This window comes from Salvelinus fontinalis, chromosome 24, assembly GCF_029448725.1.
Source record: "Salvelinus fontinalis isolate EN_2023a chromosome 24, ASM2944872v1, whole genome shotgun sequence".
NCBI lineage: Eukaryota > Metazoa > Chordata > Actinopteri > Salmoniformes > Salmonidae > Salvelinus > Salvelinus fontinalis.
In genome coordinates this window covers 6,145,741-6,163,246 of record NC_074688.1, presented here as the reverse complement: position 1 = coordinate 6,163,246, position 17,506 = coordinate 6,145,741, and the positions used below count along the sequence as shown (strand labels likewise).

Here is a 17,506-nt window from a genome sequence, read left to right as displayed (position 1 = left end):
CTCGCGCATCTTATTGGCACAAAATGGCTGCCGTGCGTCAGCCAGGTGTGTGTGTAACAACACACAGACACACTGAGTTTGAACGGGAAGAATCAACCTTTACCTATATAGGGATCTGGGACGTTCAACAGATAAAATGCTGGATATTATTATTGGCATACAAGCATACTGTCACACTGGTCCAGATAAGAGAAGAAATGCTTTGTCTGCCGTTTTCCTGTCTGTTCAGGCAGGTCTTGGCTTGATGTTGTATTCTTCTGACGCAAGAGCGTGCGCGCACACACACACACACACACACACACACACACACACACACTTTAATCCCATTGAGCAATCGTGTCCTGCCGACCTGTTCTTTGTATCCTGTGTACACAGGAGTTTTTTTTCTCCATTTACATGGGTTCATATTGGTCCCCTTTTTATGTGATGAAAGTCAAAGTCTGTCTCTATGGTGACATTGCCCTACTGCGTTGTCTCTCTGAGGGATTGGCTTTGTGTGTCTTACTGAGGGTTGTTCTGTTTCCCTGTGTTTTCTTAGGAGCTGAAAGACCTAACTCATCGAAATGAATGCCTGGACCTTAAAGGTAAGCCTATACTGAAACACATGCACCGCGTACAACAGACACGTGCACACAGGTCTGTCTTCAAGGCGTGACCGCTTGTGTCCCTCCAGGTGAGAAGCTGGACTATAAGGCGTGTGAGTCCCTGGAGGAGGTGTTCAAGCGGGTCCAGTTTAAAGTGGTGGACCTGGAGCAGACCAACCTGGATGAAGATGTACGTTTATCCACACCACTTACTCTCCTTCCCCCTCTTCTCCCTTCCCGGTTTTACCCTCCCCTCCTATCTTACTTTTTTACATTTTTTTTAATTTTGCCTTCTTTCCTCTTCCACTCCTTTCCCTTGCTCTCATTATTTCCCTCTTATTTCCCTGTCCTCTCGTTCCCCCTGTCTGTTTTCCTGTCCCTCTCTCCTCTGACAGGATGTGCAGTGTCTCCCAGGGTCGCGCGATTACTCTAAGAGCTCTGTGAATGTAAACACCATTAGATGGGGTTGGGTTGAGACGCGGACAGACAGGCGGTCAGACGCAGACAGACAAGGCGGTCAGAACCAGAGCTCTGCTGTAGGCCAGAGGGACACAACGCTGCCGACGCTGCCTAGTCTGACCACGTCTTATTTCCTCAAACACACATTTTGTAGGCTTGGCTCCATGTGCTACTCAGTCAAGTGCTGTAAATGCACACACTTTTTGTCCATGCTTGCACAGACTATACTGTAGACCTATACGTGAGTGCAAATTCATGCACGCAGAGAGGACAGTGCATGCACCCATTTGCTATCCACATAAGCATGTTCATGCATGCATAGATACACCGACAGTACTAAACAAATACATCGTGGTATGAATGCAGGCGCATCCCCCCACACTCACTGACTGCCCTGAAAATGTCACTGAACTGACTTGCAGAGCTCCCTCACACTCGCTCATTAAAGACCTTCTTTTTAGTGGCTCTCTCACGGATTCGTCGTCGTCCCCCCCCCCCCCAAGGCAGGGGGGTCATTATAGGGAGTTTAGATGGGGACAGTGGGTTTGCCGGGCTGGATGTGGATGGCCCTACCTGGGCGACAGAGAGAAAGGGAGCGAAGGAGTGGGTGAATGAGAGAGGCAGTGGATGAGACAGCCATGGATCAGCCCAGTCTCTCTGTAGTGGGTTGTGTTACCCTTTTCCAGCTGCCTCACTTCATCAGGCTCTCTGTTAATGAGACTTACTGTAGCTACACCAGCCAGCCAGGGACATCCGTCAGGACTTATTTGTTCAGTTTCTTTACTTTTGGATGGTCATGGTTCTGGTCAGATAAGATGTTGTTACCTCAGATTCTATCTCGACCGTTTTGTCTACTTATTTAATCGAAGACAATGTTTTGTTTGATTTGCGTGAATTAATTCCAAAGGCACGGTATTATTTGCATGAATGATTCCACAGTTTCTAATGATTTCTGGAGGGTTGAGGAAAGGTTCCCTGTGCAGATTGTGCTGTCCTGGCCCCAGTCATGTGGTGCTTCCTAGACTGAGGTCGACATGGAGATTCTGCAGCCAGCCAGATACTTTACCCACCGGACTCATGACTTGACTATTTCTGCTGTTTCAGGCAAATGGGGCCTATGCCTGTGTGTGTAGATTCCCTTCTACTCACAATACTCGCCTGCTCATGAGTTTTCTGGGTGTAGGTTTCCTGGGTAAAAATCCCGGACCTTTTGGAGTGTTGATGTCTGAGCAGTAGTATCAGCTTCTACCATATAGGCCTATTTCTCTATTTTCCTTTGGTCCGTCTCTCACGCTCACTCACCAACCAACCAACCAGTGGTATGTTCCAGCAGGTCTCACCCCCCCACCCTTGAGGCGGTTGGTCGTTTCCATAGTAACAGAGCTTGTGCACAACACTCAGTCCTTCCTCCCATTTAGAACGTTTGGCAACACTTGTATGGAATATTTCTCTTTCGTGATCTTATCTTAGTAGTTGGGATGTAAGGCCAGTGTAAAGTGTTGCCTAACATTTGATCCTCCTCTGTCTCTCCTCTCTTCCTCCCAGGGTGCGTCCGCTCTCTTTGACATGATTGAGTACTATGAGTCGGCCACACACCTCAACATTTCCTTCAACAAGCACATCGGCACCCGCGGCTGGCAGGCCGCAGCACACATGATGAGGAAGGTGAGAGGTCTTGACCTCTGGGCAGAGGGTCACTGGGGTCGGGGGGGGGAGGGGGGTCGAGCAATGAATCAATGGCGAAACAGTGGATGTGATGTTATCACCACTAATTGATAGGGTTTTCTAAATGTTTCAAGTTTTATTAGTCGTATGTACAGGATACACGTGGTATACATCGTCCAATGAAATGCTTACTTGCAGGTTCCTTCTAGACAATGCAAACAACAATAAGAAGAAATAAAATACAATAAAATAGGAACATAAAGTAAATGGCTCAGTAGAATAGAATACATTTTATGGCATAAGTATAGTACAGGAAGGCACTATTTACAGTCCAATATTTAGACTTTTGGGGATTAAGGGGCAGGTGTTTAAATGGTGCGGTATTTAGCCATCATAAAAGGCAAGTGATAGGCGTTTTTAAAATGACAATGCGTAGAATCCAGCGACATGTTTAGTGCATTTAGACCAACTGGATTTGCAACGTAGCCTATCCCCCGTTTCATTAACACTAAACCCTTGTTGGTTTAGAAAGACATCTCCCCTGGGTATGTATCAGGATGAGACATGCCTGCGGTCTCCACTGAAGCACCCCCTGGGGCTGCAATCGGGCACTCAGGCATGCAGGAGGTTTAGTGTACGTACACAAGTGTGCTTTTTGGCTTGTGTGTTTGTGTAGCAGGTGGGGATATGTGAAACTGTCCTCAGCCCCTTGCGCAGTTAAAAGGCCTTTTTCAATAGCGTGACGGGTAGAGACAATTCAGGAGAGAGGTCATGTGTTTGCAAGGCAGAGGTCCTGACTTCCGAGGCCTCTTTGAGCCAAATCACAGGGAAGCAGTACTCTCGAAGCAAGCAGCTTGACGTCCTTTGCGTTTGCAGAGGTACTATACATGCCTGGTTGTGTGTACAGGTGTGTCTGGATATGGCTATGCATCATCGCTGGCTGGACGTAGCACGTATTTGTTAGAGAATATTGTCTCTTTCCAGTGACAGCAAGGTGTAATGCTCTTAACTGGCGCTGTGACGTGAGTCATCACTATGAGAGCTCCGATTACAGATTACAGGAAGTTCCTGGATTATGGAAGAGAGGTCAGGTCACAGTTAAACCCGGTGGGGGGGGGGGGGGTGTGTGTGTGTGTGTGTGTGTGTGTGTGTGTGCTCCCATTCCCAGGGATGCTGGGAGGATTATCCAATATATTTTCCAAAGACATCCTCTTGTCAAGTCTGTTTGTGCGCACATGGATGTTCAGATATAATCATTTGGTGGGCACTTATAATTGTCCTATTTCACAAGTGTGTATTATGTGCAAATTTGAAATGTGATTTATTTTTTGCATATCCCAACTCTCTGAGACACCCTTGGAGAATGGGGTCACGGCCAGCGCCCCTGGAGAAATTAGGATGAAGTGTCTTAAGGGCACATCGTCATTTTTTCCACCATGTCATCTCGGGGATTCGAACTAGCAACCTTTCGTTTACTGGCCCAATGCGCTAACCGCTAGACTACCTGCCGTCCATATTAGCCACAGCTGACAGTACGTGGGCTGCAGATCGCAGGCCTCCCGAAGGCACAAACAAAACTGTCTGCTGTTATGGGTTAGCATGCCTACACAGAGGAGACCATGTTTTTTCTACCCTTTGATTGTAAGAAGAATGTGTCAGTGACTCATGACGACGTGGGTATGAGATCTAGAGAATGAGGCTCCTTCCTTTGTACTCTCAAATCATACAAATAAAGTGGTTTTAGACTGGGTATCTGTAAAGCACTTTGACAACTGCAGATGTGAAAAGGGATTTATAAAATAAATTTGACTAGAAATTTTATTTAAACATTACTGCATGTGTTTTTTGCCCCCAGACGAGCTCTCTGCAGTACCTGGACGCCCGCAACACACCCCTGCTGGATCACTCTGCCCCGTTTGTGGCACGGGCGCTCCGCATCAGCGGCAGTCTTGCTGTGCTGCACCTAGAGAACGCTGGGCTCTCTGGACGACCACTAATGCTGCTGGGTAACAGGGCGGGAAGACGGGGGGCAGGGAATCATCACTGTGTTAACCAAGAAGTTTTTGCCTCCATTTCCTCATCCTTCTCTCATTTGTCTCTCCTTCCCTCTCTCATCCCTCCCTCTCTCCAGCCACGGCTCTGAAGATGAACATGAACCTACGGGAGCTGTACTTGGCTGATAACAAGCTGAACGGCCTGCAGGACTCGGCACAGCTGGGCAACTTGCTCAAGTTCAACTGCAACATCCAGATACTGGACCTCCGCAACAACCACATACTGGACTCTGGTAGGGATACAGCTCGCTGCTATCATCTCACCAGCATCTTCACACCAGCATCTTCACACCAGCCTCTTCACACCAGCCTCTTCACTCTGTTTCTCTCCCAGTTCTCTCTCTCTCTCTCCCTGTCTGAACCTTTCTTTCTCACTATTTCTCTTTCTCTCTCTGTCTCTCTGTCTCTCTGTCTGTGTGTGTGTGTTTCTCTCACCTTATCTATCACATCATGACAACCTCATAACCCAGCGTTGAGTTTTTCATCTTGCAGTCCAAAATACTAAAATAGTTCCACTCCGACTCTTGTTTCCTTGTAACAAATAATCTGGACGTGTTTTAAAGAACGGAAGAACCGCATTCTCTAACCACAAATGTCATTTGAATCACAAACTAAACCCACGCTCAACCATTTCCCCTAACCTCTTTCTCTCTATCCCCCCCTCTGTGTGATGTGCAGGTCTGGCCTATGTCTGTGAAGGCCTGAAGGAACAGCGGAAAGGCCTGGTCACTCTGGTGCTCTGGAACAACCAGCTAACGCACAACGGCATGGGCTTCCTCGCAGCTGCACTGGTAAACACACGCCGCAAAGTGAGGTGCTTCGGCTCAGCATTGATGTACACGCATTCACACACGCGCACACATGTCATGCAGCCATGGGGTTGAGGAAACTGGGGTTTGCGTGTGCTCCCTGGACTCTGCTGATTTAAGCAGTCTTGTGTTTTTGTGTCTGGAGCCTGCCTCACATCTCTCCCACAGAAACGATGTATAAAACAGACAATGAATCCCTATGGGTTCCCTGTGGAACCATAGACATTCGTTGGCAGTTACATTGGACCCCATTCTGTACATGAAGTTCATAACACTGCAAGATCTACAGTTAATTGAAGTCGCTCTGAAGAATCCCACCCGTATGGCTAGTTTTACTTCCAGTGATGTCAGCAGCTTTCCCTTTCCCTCCCACTGCTATCTCCCCCTTCCCAGCCTGTCTCGGCTCGTCCTATCAGGACAGAGAAGCTGGGTACAGGTCATTATCACCGATCCGGTTGCCAGGAGAACTGGGCCTAGCTTTAAAGGCCCAGTGCAGTCAACATTCCGAGATGGAAACGGCTGCACTGGGCCTTTTTTAGTTAAGCATGGTGGTGATGTCTATATCCAGGCCTGTCGGTCAGTGGGAGGGTGGCTCATGCACATAGTGGTGGTGCTCCCAACAGTCCGTTTATCCTTGACATAGAGAATGATACTGTTTTGACCGCGTGGAGGACTTAGTCAGCAGGCCTGAGGGAAAGTGTTTTTAGGGCTGGGTGGAGGATATTCTGAATGTACTGTATATCACCCAACTGGAAAGAAGCCTAGTCAGACCCCCAGGTGGACAGGTTTGGTACGACTGATACTTCCTCGCTATATCAAAATACAGAAATGAAATCGCAGCTGTCACTCTTTAAGAACTGAGGAACCTAGAATGATGTCCCTTTTTAGATGTCCCTTTGTCGCGACGTTGAGGGGTGTTTGGAATACTGAGGCCTTCTGAGAATGTTGGCACATAGACACGAGATTCCGGGTCCTCAGAGAGGCCTGTCGGCTAGCGTTCCCATCACGGGCTGGATCTAGTGGTGCAGAACACACGCTCTGGACATTCATCTAACGCTCATGCACGAGATCCCATGACTGCCTCCGCTGCACTCTCATAATGGGAGAGACGTGTACATGTAGGCACCACGTACAATACATTTGTTTTTACTATATGTATATATAGTATCAGTCAAAAGTTTGGACACCTACTCATTCCAGGGTTTTTCTTTATTTGGACTATTTTCACCATTGTAGAATAATAGTGAAGACATCAAAACTATGAAATAACACATGGAATCATGTAGTAACCAAAAGTGTTAAAAAAAAATCTAAATATATTTTATGTAACCACCCGTTGCCTTGTTGACAGCTTTGCACACACTTGCCATTCTCTCAACCAGCTTCATGAGGTAGTCACCTGGAATGCATTTCAATTAACAGGTGTGAATTAGTGGAATTTCTTTCCTCCTTAATGTGTTTGAGCCAATAAGTTCTATTGTGACAAGGTAGAGGTGGTATGCAGAAGATAGCCCTATTTGGTAAAAGACCAAGTCCACATTATGTCAAGAAAAGCTCAAATAAGCAAAGAGAAATGACAGTCCATCATTATTTTAAGACATGAAGGTCAGTCAATCCGGAAAATGTCAAGAACTTCAAGTGCAGTCGCAAAACCAAGCGCTCTCATGAGGACCGCCACAGGAAAGGAAGACCCAGAGTTACTTCTACTGCAGCGGATAAGTTCATTAGAGTTACCAGCCTCAGAAATTGCAGCCCATATAAATGTATCACAGAGTTCAAGTAACAGACACATCTCAACATCAACTGTTCAGAGGACACTGTGAATCAGGCCTTCATGGTTGAATTGCTGCAAATAAACCACTACTAAAGGACACTAATAAGAAGAAGAGACTTGCTTTGGCCAAGAAACATGAGCAATGGACATTAGACTGGTGGAAATCTGTTCTTTTGGTCTGATGAATCCAAATTTTAGAATTTTGGTTCCAACCGCCATGTCTTTGTGAGACGCAGAGAGTAGTTGAACGTTCCAACCGTGAAGCATAGAGGAGAAGGTGTGATGGTGTGGGGGTGCTTTGCTGGTGACACTGTCTGTGATTTATTTACAGCATTCTGCAGCGATACGCCATCCCATCTGGTTTGGGCTTAGTGGGACTATCATTTGTTTTTCAACAGGACAATGACTCAACACACCTCCAGGCTGTGTAAGGGCTATTTGACCAAGATGGAGAGTGATGGAGTGCTGCTTCAGATGACCTGGCCTCCACAATCACCTGACCTCAACCCAATTGAGATGGTTTGGGATGAGTTGGACTGCAGAGTGAAGGAAAAGCAGCCAACAAGTGCTCAGCATATGTGGGAACTCCTTCAAGAATGTTGGAAAATAAATGCACGTGAAGCTGGTTGAGAGAATGCCAAGAGTGTGCAAAGCTGTCAAGGCAAAGGATGGCTACTTTGAAGAATAGAAAATATATTTTTTATTTGTTTAGCACTTTTTGGGTTATTCCATGATTCCGTATGTGTTATTTCATAGTGTTGATGTCTACAGTGTAGAACATAGTAAAAATAAAGAAAACCCTTGAATGAGTAGGTGTCCAAACTTTTGACTGGTACTGTGTATACATACATGCATGCATACATATAGTGCCTTCGGAAAGTATTCAGAACCCTCAACTTTTTCCACATTTTGTTACATTACAGCCTTATTCTGAAATTAAATAGTTTTTCCCCCTCATCAATCTATACACAATACCCCATAATGACAAAGCAAAAACAGATTTTTAGAAATATTTGCTTATTCATGGAAAATATTAAACTGAAATATTACATTTACGTAAGTATTCAGACCCTTTACTCAGTACTTTGTTAAAGCACCTTTCGAAGCGAATACAGCATCGAGTCTTGGGCATGACCCTACAAGCTTGGCACACCTGTATTTGGGGAGTTTCTCCCATTCTTCTCTGCAGATACTCTCAAGCTCTGTGAGGTTGGATGGGGAGCGTTGCTGCACAGCTATTTTCAGGTGTCTCCAGAGTTGTTTGATCGGGTTAAGTTCGGGCTCTGGCTGGGCCACTCAAGGACATTCAGAGACTTGTCCCGAAGCCACTCCTGTGTTGTCTTGGCTGTGTGCTTAGGGTCGTTGTCCTGTTTGAAGGTGAACCTTCGCCCCAGTCTGATGTCCTGAGCGGTTTGGAGCAGGTTTTCATCAAGGATCTCTCAGTACTTTGCTCCGTTCATCTTTCCCTTGATCCTAACTAGTCTCCCAGTCCCTGCCGCTGAAAAACATTCCCACAGCATGATGCTGCCACCACCATGCTTCACCGTGGGGATGTTGCCAGGTTTCCTCCAGACGTGACGCTTGGCATTCAGGCAAAAGAGTTTGCTCTTGATTTCATCAGACCAGAGAATCTTGTTTCTCATGGTCTGAGAGTCCATTAGGTGCCTTTTGGCAAACTCCAAGCGGGCTGTCATGTGCCTTTTACTGAGGAGTGGCTTCCGTCTGGCCTCTCTACCATAAAGGCCTGATTGGTGGAGTGCTGCAGAGATGGGTGAATCTTCCAGAAGGACAACCATCTCCACAGAGGAACTCTGGAGCCATGTCAGAGTGACCATTGGGTTCTTGGTCACCTCTCTGACCAAGGCCGTTCTCCCGCGATTGCTCAGTTTGGCTTTGCGGCCAGCTCTAGGAAGGGTCTTGGTGGTTCCAAACTTCTTCCATTTAAGAAAGATGGAGGCCACTGTGTTCTTGGGGACCTTCAATGCTGCAGAATTTTTTTTGTGGTACCCTTCCCCAGATCTGTGCCTCAACACAATCCTGTCTCGGAGCTGTACGGACAATTCCTTCAACCTCATGACTTGGTTTTTGCTCTGACATGCACTGTCAACTGAGGGACCTTCATATAGACAGGTTTGTGCCTTTCCAAATCATGTACAATCAATTGAATTTACCACAGGTGGACTCCAAGTTGTAGAAACATCTCAAGGGTGGTCAATGGAAACCAGATGCACCTGAGCTCAATTTCGAGTCTCATATCAAAGGGTCTGAATACTTATGTTAAGGTATTTCAGTTTTTTTTATTTTATACATTTGCAAAAAATTTGCTTTATCATTATGGGGTATTGTGTGTAGATTGAGATTTGTTTTTGTTTAATACATTTTAGAAAATTTGCTGTAACGTAACAAGATGTGGAAAAGGGAAGGGTTTTGAATACTTTCCGAATGCACTGTATATACATATCCATTTTCAAAGTGATGGATACAGCCATCTGTTTGTAGTGTGTTGTACTTTGCATCATACGTCACAGTATATTTCCTGCCCCCTATCCCATGCTATGTGCAAAACCTGTTCCTCTCTCTCTCCCTCTCTAGCCCTGTACCCAGAGTTTGGAGACCCTAAATCTGGGCCATAACTCTGTGGGGAACGAGGGGGTCCACAAGCTGAAGGACGGTCTGATCGCCAACCGCTCGGTGCTCCGGCTGGGCCTGGCGTCCACCAAGCTGTCTTGCGAGGGTGTGTGTGTGTGTGTGTTCTTATTTAGCTATTTACAACTATTAAAATACTTTTGGTTTAAAATAAAACCCTCATTGACTATGTAAATGGAGCTGTTAGTGTGTGAAACGGCATTGAGCTGAGCCCTGTATCTCCGCTCCCCCTGTACTGTATGTCAGGTGCCGTGGCGGTGGCTGAGTTCGTCGCCGAGAGCCCCCGGCTGCTGCGTCTGGACCTGAGGGAGAACGAGATCAAGACGGGGGGCCTCATGGCCCTCTCCCTGGCCCTCAAAGTCAACACCTCCCTCCTACGCCTCGACCTGGACCGAGAGCCCAAGAAAGAGACTGTGAGAGAGAGGGGGGAGATGGGGAGAATTACAGAGAGGAGTGGGGACTGTATGCCGGTTGTCCTTTGTAATACATTGTCCAGATGAATTTGTAGGGTTGGGGGGAGTAGGGTTAAAGTAGACAGGGAACATCAATGTAGAAAGCCCCGATCTCACCTAGTTCTCATGCCTCTGTGTTTTCCTTCTGCCTCCCAGGTGAAGAGCTTCATCGATACGCAGCGTTCCCTGCTGGCTGAGATCCAGAACGGCTGCAAGCGGAACTTCATCCTAGCCAAGGAGAAGGAGGAGACCGAGCAGCAGATGCATTCGGCCTCCATGGCCGAGATCGCCACCGAGGACAGAACCATAGAGGAGGACGGAGCTGATTCCGGCGAGCATGTTGATAACGATGGGAAAGACAGTGAGTGTGAGGGAGGAGAGGAAGGAGTGAAAGACACTGAGCGCCTGACTGAAAGCCAATTGGCAGCGAGCTCTGAGGGAGTGGTGTTGCCTTTGCTTTCGGAGTCCGACTCGGACACGGACGACGAAGAGGAGGAAGAGGTGGTTCTCTCTAAAGCTCCCTCCGTCTCCCCAGCCCCCAAACACACTGGTCCTTCAGTCCGGGCGGCGACAACTCAGCACCCCCTCAGTGCCTCACAGACGCCCCCCGCCCCCTCTGCCTCACCAGCTACGGGGTCTGTCATTTCAGGGATCACCGTCACAGAGTCCACGGGGGCCCCCGGTACGCCCCCCTCGCCGGGCCGCTGTATCTCTGTGTCGAGCCCTGGGAGGGGCCACAAGATCTTCATGGTGACCAGAGTTGAGAGCTTCTCTGACCAGCAGCAGGTCCTGGGGGAGATTGGCCTGACCAAGCCCCAGGTCTCCAAAGAGCCGGTGGTGTCACTAGTGAAGGAAACCACACAGCAACCACATCCTCCTTCACAACCCCCACAGGAGGAGGTGAGAACACAACCCCAGGCCACGCCCACACCACTGACACAGGAGGAGGTGACACACAGCCTGCCAGAACAGACACAGCCCCAGGCCACGCCCACACCACTGACACAGGAGGAGGTGACACACAGCCTGCCAGAACAGACACAGCCCCAGGCCACGCCCACACCACTGACACAGGAGGAGGTGACACAGAGCCTGCCAGAACAGACACAGCCCCAGACCACGCCGACACCACTGACACAGGAGCTGGTCCAGAGTTCAGACGAACCACAGACGGTCGATCCTAAACAGACGGAGCAGAGTCCTGTTGCGCCAGAGCTACCCCCTTCAGAGGAGACCGTAGTAGAGACTCCTAATGACCTGTCGGAGACGCTAGAACTACCATCCAACCTCCTAACCCAGCCCAAAGAGGAGGAAGTGGAGGGCGTTCTAGACCGTTCACAACCTGTACTGGCGGAGCAGAGCCCATTAACAGCAGCCCAGCCATCACACTCACCCTCCCTTCCTACAGAAGTAGCAGCAGCAACACTAGCATCACCCCAACAGACGGAGCAGATGGTAGAGACAGCTACAGAGCCCCAGCTAGAACAGTCTGCTGTTGAGCAGCAGTCCACTGAAGCTGCGCTGGAAGGAGAGGAGGTGGTGGTTGTGGAAAAGGAGGAGAGTCAGGACCCAGTAGAAGAGACACTTTGTGAACAGGCGGAGTCTCAAACCAACACAGAGGAGGAAGATGAGATGCAGTCAGAACGGCTTCCACAGCAGGACCAGAGTCCGGAACATGCTCGTGACACAGTTCAGCAACCGTTAGCGCCGCAACCGTTAGCACCTCAGCTAGCTACACAGACTAACACGAAGCCCCTGGGGAGTCTGCTTCTAACAGCACCGCTCCAGTCACAGCCTGAAACAGTGCAGCCAGACTCTGAGCTTCTGGCCCCGCAACAGGAACCGGTAGAGACACTTCCATGGGCACAGCGACAGGTGGCGCCAGAGAGTCCGTCGGAGCAGGGAGCCACGGAGAGTGTAGCAGAAGCGGAACAGGAACTGTATCTGTCGGAGGAACAGCAGCAACTAGCAAAACAGGCACTTCCTGTGCAGGTGGAACAGCAGCAACAACAACATCCTGTTCTAGAGGAACTACAGAAGCAGCAGCTTCAACCAGAGGGGCAATCACAGACCACTCTTCCCGCTGAGCCCTCACCTGTTCCAGCCGAGACAGACACTTCCCTGGAGGTGGAGGGCCGTAGCTCCCCTCCCAAGGCAGAGGAGTCCCCAGACGAGAGCTCCACGGACGAGGGGGAGGAAGTGGTGGGCTCAGCCCTTCCCAACGGCCTGAAGCCAGAGTTCGCCCTTCACCTGCTGGACCCTGAGGGCCCCAAGCCTGGGCCTGGCAGCTGTGTGATGGAGCACGGTGAGTCACAGGCTCTGAGGGAACACCCTGTCTGTAGTGGGACAACGGGTGTGACCGACACATGCATACGGTATACACATGGTACACTCGCAGACACACACACAGTCTGACAAAGTGTGTGTATTTTGCAGTGAGTGTCACAGCAGAGCTGAGCTGTGGTCAGGACCTGGAGGAGCTGTTGCTGGAGGCCAGCCTGGAGACTGGAAGAGACGCACCATAGCTGTGTCATGGTACACCTACACTTACTAATCTCCTGGATCTCTTTACAATGTACAGTCCACACACGCTAGACACATTTGTGGTAACACACCCCAAAAATAGATTGGCCGATCTATATCAAATAATACAATGTGTGCTCTAATATCGGTCCTATCTGTTTGTTCTGCGGTGGTTCTGTAGGAAAGAGGTACACAGGACTCGTATCGTCTCTGTCTCTGTGACTCGGCTTGTTGCTCCTCCAATTTGGTTGTTGTTACCACGAACTCCTCACCACCCCCTCTCTATGAAAACAGAGGACCAGTTGTCATCTAAGTCAAACAAGAAATACACAAAACAATAATCATTGAGCTTCGTCACAGCATATAAGGAATTCACTTCAATTGAAACGCGCGCACACTGTATTGTAAAGAAAAAACAAGAATGGACACTAAGAAAATCACACTAACCTTTTGCCTGTCACTACATTCTGTCAATCAGGAAACCACGCTCATACTGGGGGGGGGGGGGGGGGGGAGAAAGAGGTTGAGAGGGACGGAGGGGGTTTATCACTGCGCTAACCAAAGACACAGGACACACACTGCTCACCCACTGCTCCACCCCGACGTGTGTTCTTCATAGTGTCGTGGGTTTGCACACTGACACAAAAACATACTATTGCCCTCTGCTGGACAAAAGAGAGTGTGCACAGCTGTGTGTGACAGTGTGGGACCCAGACAAGAGGACCCACTGGCTTTGTGTGTCATTCTCTGACAATGACAGTGGGGAAACGGAGGGTTTTTATAACCAAGGAATGTGTGTGTTACAGTTTTATCTGCCCCCCCCCCCCCCACCACCACCACCACCTCGTAAGGGATCTCTGCCAAAGTGACCGTTTTTTCTTTTCTGTTCTCTCCGTTCGCTTTGGCCCCCTCAGGAATCGTCCCCTGCAGTGTCTCCAGCAACGCTCTGGAACACCCAAACCACCTGTCATCTGCCAAAAGCACACGGTCTCAGTTCACAAATGATGTTGGGTTTCCTTTAAGAATCAGATAGCGGAGTTACTCCAATCTAAAGCTTTCTGGGAACCTCTGTAAATGTTGGATAACAAAATGTCTGCCTTTGACGGAGTGATGCCGTTCATTACGGAGAAAGTCTACCGTTTTTTTTTTTCTTGTCTTTTTCTCGACTGGACAGTTATCAGACGTTCTATTCCAGGTGGATTTTTTTTGTTTGTCCGACCCAGAGTGATTAAATGTGGTGTGACACTCAATAGGAGTATAAATAAAAAGCAGTCCTCCATCTTTCTTTGTCTTTTGTTGGTACAACACTGTGCCATCTCATTTCCCAACTCAACACAGGATAAATGTTGCCTTCGACTCGACTAGGTTTAATTTCATCTCTTTTTGTTTTACTGCTTGGAGAAATCAGTCATTTTGTATTTATTTTATAGTTGTATGAGCCTTCGTGTGATTTATTTTTCTCCCCTTCTCTTCCTCATTTTATTAGTTATTTTCCATGGGGTTTGCTTCTAAAGATTTCCCCATTTTTGGTGTATATTTCAGATTCAAATTAGAGCAATTATTACGTTTATTTTTATTTTGGGGGGGGTGGGGGTATGGGGTAGATGAGAGTATGCTGGGTGGCGGGATCAACGGATATGGCAATAGGGAGGGGGGGGGGGAAGAGTGCAGTTGTGAAAATGAACGTTTTCCTAAGGAGGAGCTATGTGAGTGATTGTTCACATCACTCTGATAAAACGCTGACTGAGAGACTTCCTGTGTTGAAACTGTACATCTTAAACAGCGCTGTGCTAAGACCACAAGGGAGCGCTGGGGATATTGGTGTTTTCCTTGTAGGCCAGGAGGACATTGATATAAACAGGTGGGTGAACGTTTGAGTGAACACAGGGGTCCCTCAGTCTTATACCATCTTGGGACATATATGAGCCTGAATGCCCAACACTGTGAACCTATGGCCCAGGTACCAAGGGCACTATTTAACCGGTATCTAGAAGGTTCCAGGGTAAGGCAAAAAGGTGCTTTCTTACAGTGCAAGAAGAATACAGGTTTGTCTCAGCTGCGGGATCCTCTGGATATAGGTTTTGGTTGAATAGAGCCCCTTGTCTCAATCCCACTGTTCTGTCTCCCCTGGTCAACCAGGTTGTTTCTCAGCCCAGGTAATCATGTCTGTGCTGCCACCGCTGTTTGTAATGCTTTAATTTTTAGTAATTTTTAATTATTTGTTAAATTAATTCGAAATGTGCTGGTAATCACAGATATGTATGGCAAAACATTTTTGTTCCTCTCTCAAATAAATGCATGTACTGACTAATGAAGTGACAGAGTGTTTCACTGAAAATACTCTCTTTGGGAACTGCATTGATTTATTGGATGTTCTGCATGGAAATTATTTGGAATTTTCGGAAAATATTTAATTTGACGGACCATCATTTAGGACAAAGTACTGTAGGTCTGAAAGTCTATTTTGCACTGCTATTCCGCTGGTTAGTACCATCCCATCAACAAGCAAATGAAATGCTGCTAGTGTTTCCATGTTAATCTCTTTTTTTTTCTTTTTTTTTGTGTACGTTTTAAGCGAATTAGCCAATGGCCATATTCCATTTATTCAGATGTAGAGAAGAGGAATTTATTGGTCAAGGTGACATGGACCTAAAATGTCTTTCTATACGAGGAAGGAAATGGTATGGCTTTAACTGACAATGTCACAGCACATCAGTTTTAGAGACTCAATCAAGTTAAAAAAGGTCTTTGTAGGAGGCCTTTGGTAGTGTTTCATAAGCCTGCTCCAAGAGTGTTCTAAGCCACATTTTAACAAATTCTGGAGCTTTGAGACATTAGAACCAGACTAGAGAGAGAAGGAAGGAAGGAAGGCAGGGATGGATGGATGGATGGAGTGAGAGACTGCCTATGCAAAATGACTATCACCTTTGTTGGTATCAGGTTGGTATGATGATCTCTGGTGCGTCAGAGATATGGAATAAGAATACTGTGTATCTCAATGGGTGTTGTCCTGTCGTCTTTTCGTTCTGATGGGATGTGACCTGGTCTGAGTTGTATTAGGCAAGGTGATACTGCTTTGTATTGAAGGAATTAAGAGGCTTAATGTAATGTTACCTGTCAGAGATCTAAAAGACAAAAGTAGTAATCCACTTCACACAGAATCCACGGACACAATGTGGAACTGCAATAACAATGGTGGAAATCTGATTCGCATACCAGGTCCAAGGCCCAGTACAAGAGCTGACCGATAGCTTGGCCAGGCTAGTGACCCCTCTTTCAAGAGAGGTATTGAGAGAACAGGATCTGTTTTGGATACTTGCCATTGTTTTTATCTCATTTCAAAGTATTCTATGGATTTCTATCATGTTTTTTTCTCTAGTTTTTGTTTTGCCAATAGGACATGTGTACTGATATAGAGATGGTTCTAAAAAAAAAACATTGAGACCACTCGGACCAGCAATTGCGTACTACTATGACATGGCATGCTTGAAGTATGGAGTGGCATCTTGGCCAAGCATTCAGTACTATTCTGGTATGGATCTTATTCTCTACTATGTCAAGACTCAATAGGTCCGTCTTTGCATCAGATTTCAGGAGATGGCATGGCTCAATCTGAACTTTCCAAAAATGTGACCAAACTTTAAGATGGGACGTTGAGGGGTGAGGCGGTTCACCGCTCCCCTCGGAGACAGGCTCATGGGGCGAGGGGATTGTGTGTGGGGGGGGATTCTGTTCTCTTTTTATTAATAATTCTGTTCTGAAGGAATTCCAGCCAATACTAATTCAACCCCACCCTCCCACCCCCCAGGTGCTTATATGAAGAAAGATCATGAGAGAGGAAAGTAGGGGGGGCTAGAGAAAGCCTTAAACATAAACGTCATAAGCGAAACTCAGCATCTGCAAAGCTCCCTGAATTACAGAGAGTAAAAATACATTTAAGGGCCATTCTCTTTCTGTACAGTAGACATGTGTGATCTGATTGGATAGAGAGACTAAGGGCAGGACCTTCTGGAATAAACTTAACTCCACACCCATGCTAACATTAACATGTAATAGCTCATTTTCCTTCATGTTTATTCCCTTTCCTACTGTATCTATGCAAGTATTTCTTTTGTTCTACTTTTCCCCAGCCCAAACGGCCACCCATGAAAAGGCTTAAATCCACAAGGAAGGCAACACTGAAAACTAATTAAAAGTGACCTTCAGTTCTAAGCCTGCTTTTCTCAGCTTCCCCGTTCACCTTTAATTTCAGTAAACTTAGAAGTAGTGCCGTGGCTTTCTGCTCCCAGTACACCTCACCTGAAATAATTAGTGTTGTCTTTAGAGTACATGCAGACTTATGAGGTGGATCATATAAGCAATGATATTGTGCAATATTGTGACCTGTGGTGTTTTGTAGATTCACCTACATCTCATAATGTGTTCTTCTAAACTATCTATGAAGGTACAATATCTTGTTTTTGTTTATTTGGGTTAAAGTTTTACTGCATTTATGGATTTTGTGTATAATCTTGGTTGAAATAAAGGGTTTCCTAATTTC

At 47.1% G+C, this 17,506-nt stretch overlaps 1 protein-coding gene across 4 annotated transcripts in view; it reads left to right on the top strand.

Moving 5' to 3' along the window:
- The window catches only part of LOC129821840 (protein phosphatase 1 regulatory subunit 37-like), a 48,433-nt gene extending 30,927 nt beyond the window's left edge, over positions 1-17,506 (top strand). The window contains exons 3-13 of one of the 4 annotated variants that reach the window (XM_055879528.1): positions 539-584; positions 674-774; positions 2,589-2,708; positions 4,564-4,714; positions 4,840-4,995; positions 5,441-5,571; positions 9,938-10,079; positions 10,238-10,404; positions 10,600-12,748; positions 12,880-12,978; positions 13,881-17,506. In XM_055879528.1, the coding sequence (XP_055735503.1) occupies positions 539-584; positions 674-774; positions 2,589-2,708; positions 4,564-4,714; positions 4,840-4,995; positions 5,441-5,571; positions 9,938-10,079; positions 10,238-10,404; positions 10,600-12,748; positions 12,880-12,968 (3,252 nt within the window). In that variant the 3' untranslated portion in view covers positions 12,969-12,978; positions 13,881-17,506. Of the gene's footprint in view, positions 1-538; positions 585-673; positions 775-2,588; positions 2,709-4,563; positions 4,715-4,839; positions 4,996-5,440; positions 5,572-9,937; positions 10,080-10,237; positions 10,405-10,599; positions 13,477-13,880 lie in introns of those variants that run through there. The other 3 variants (XM_055879529.1, XM_055879526.1, XM_055879527.1) reach the window with 3 other exon arrangements.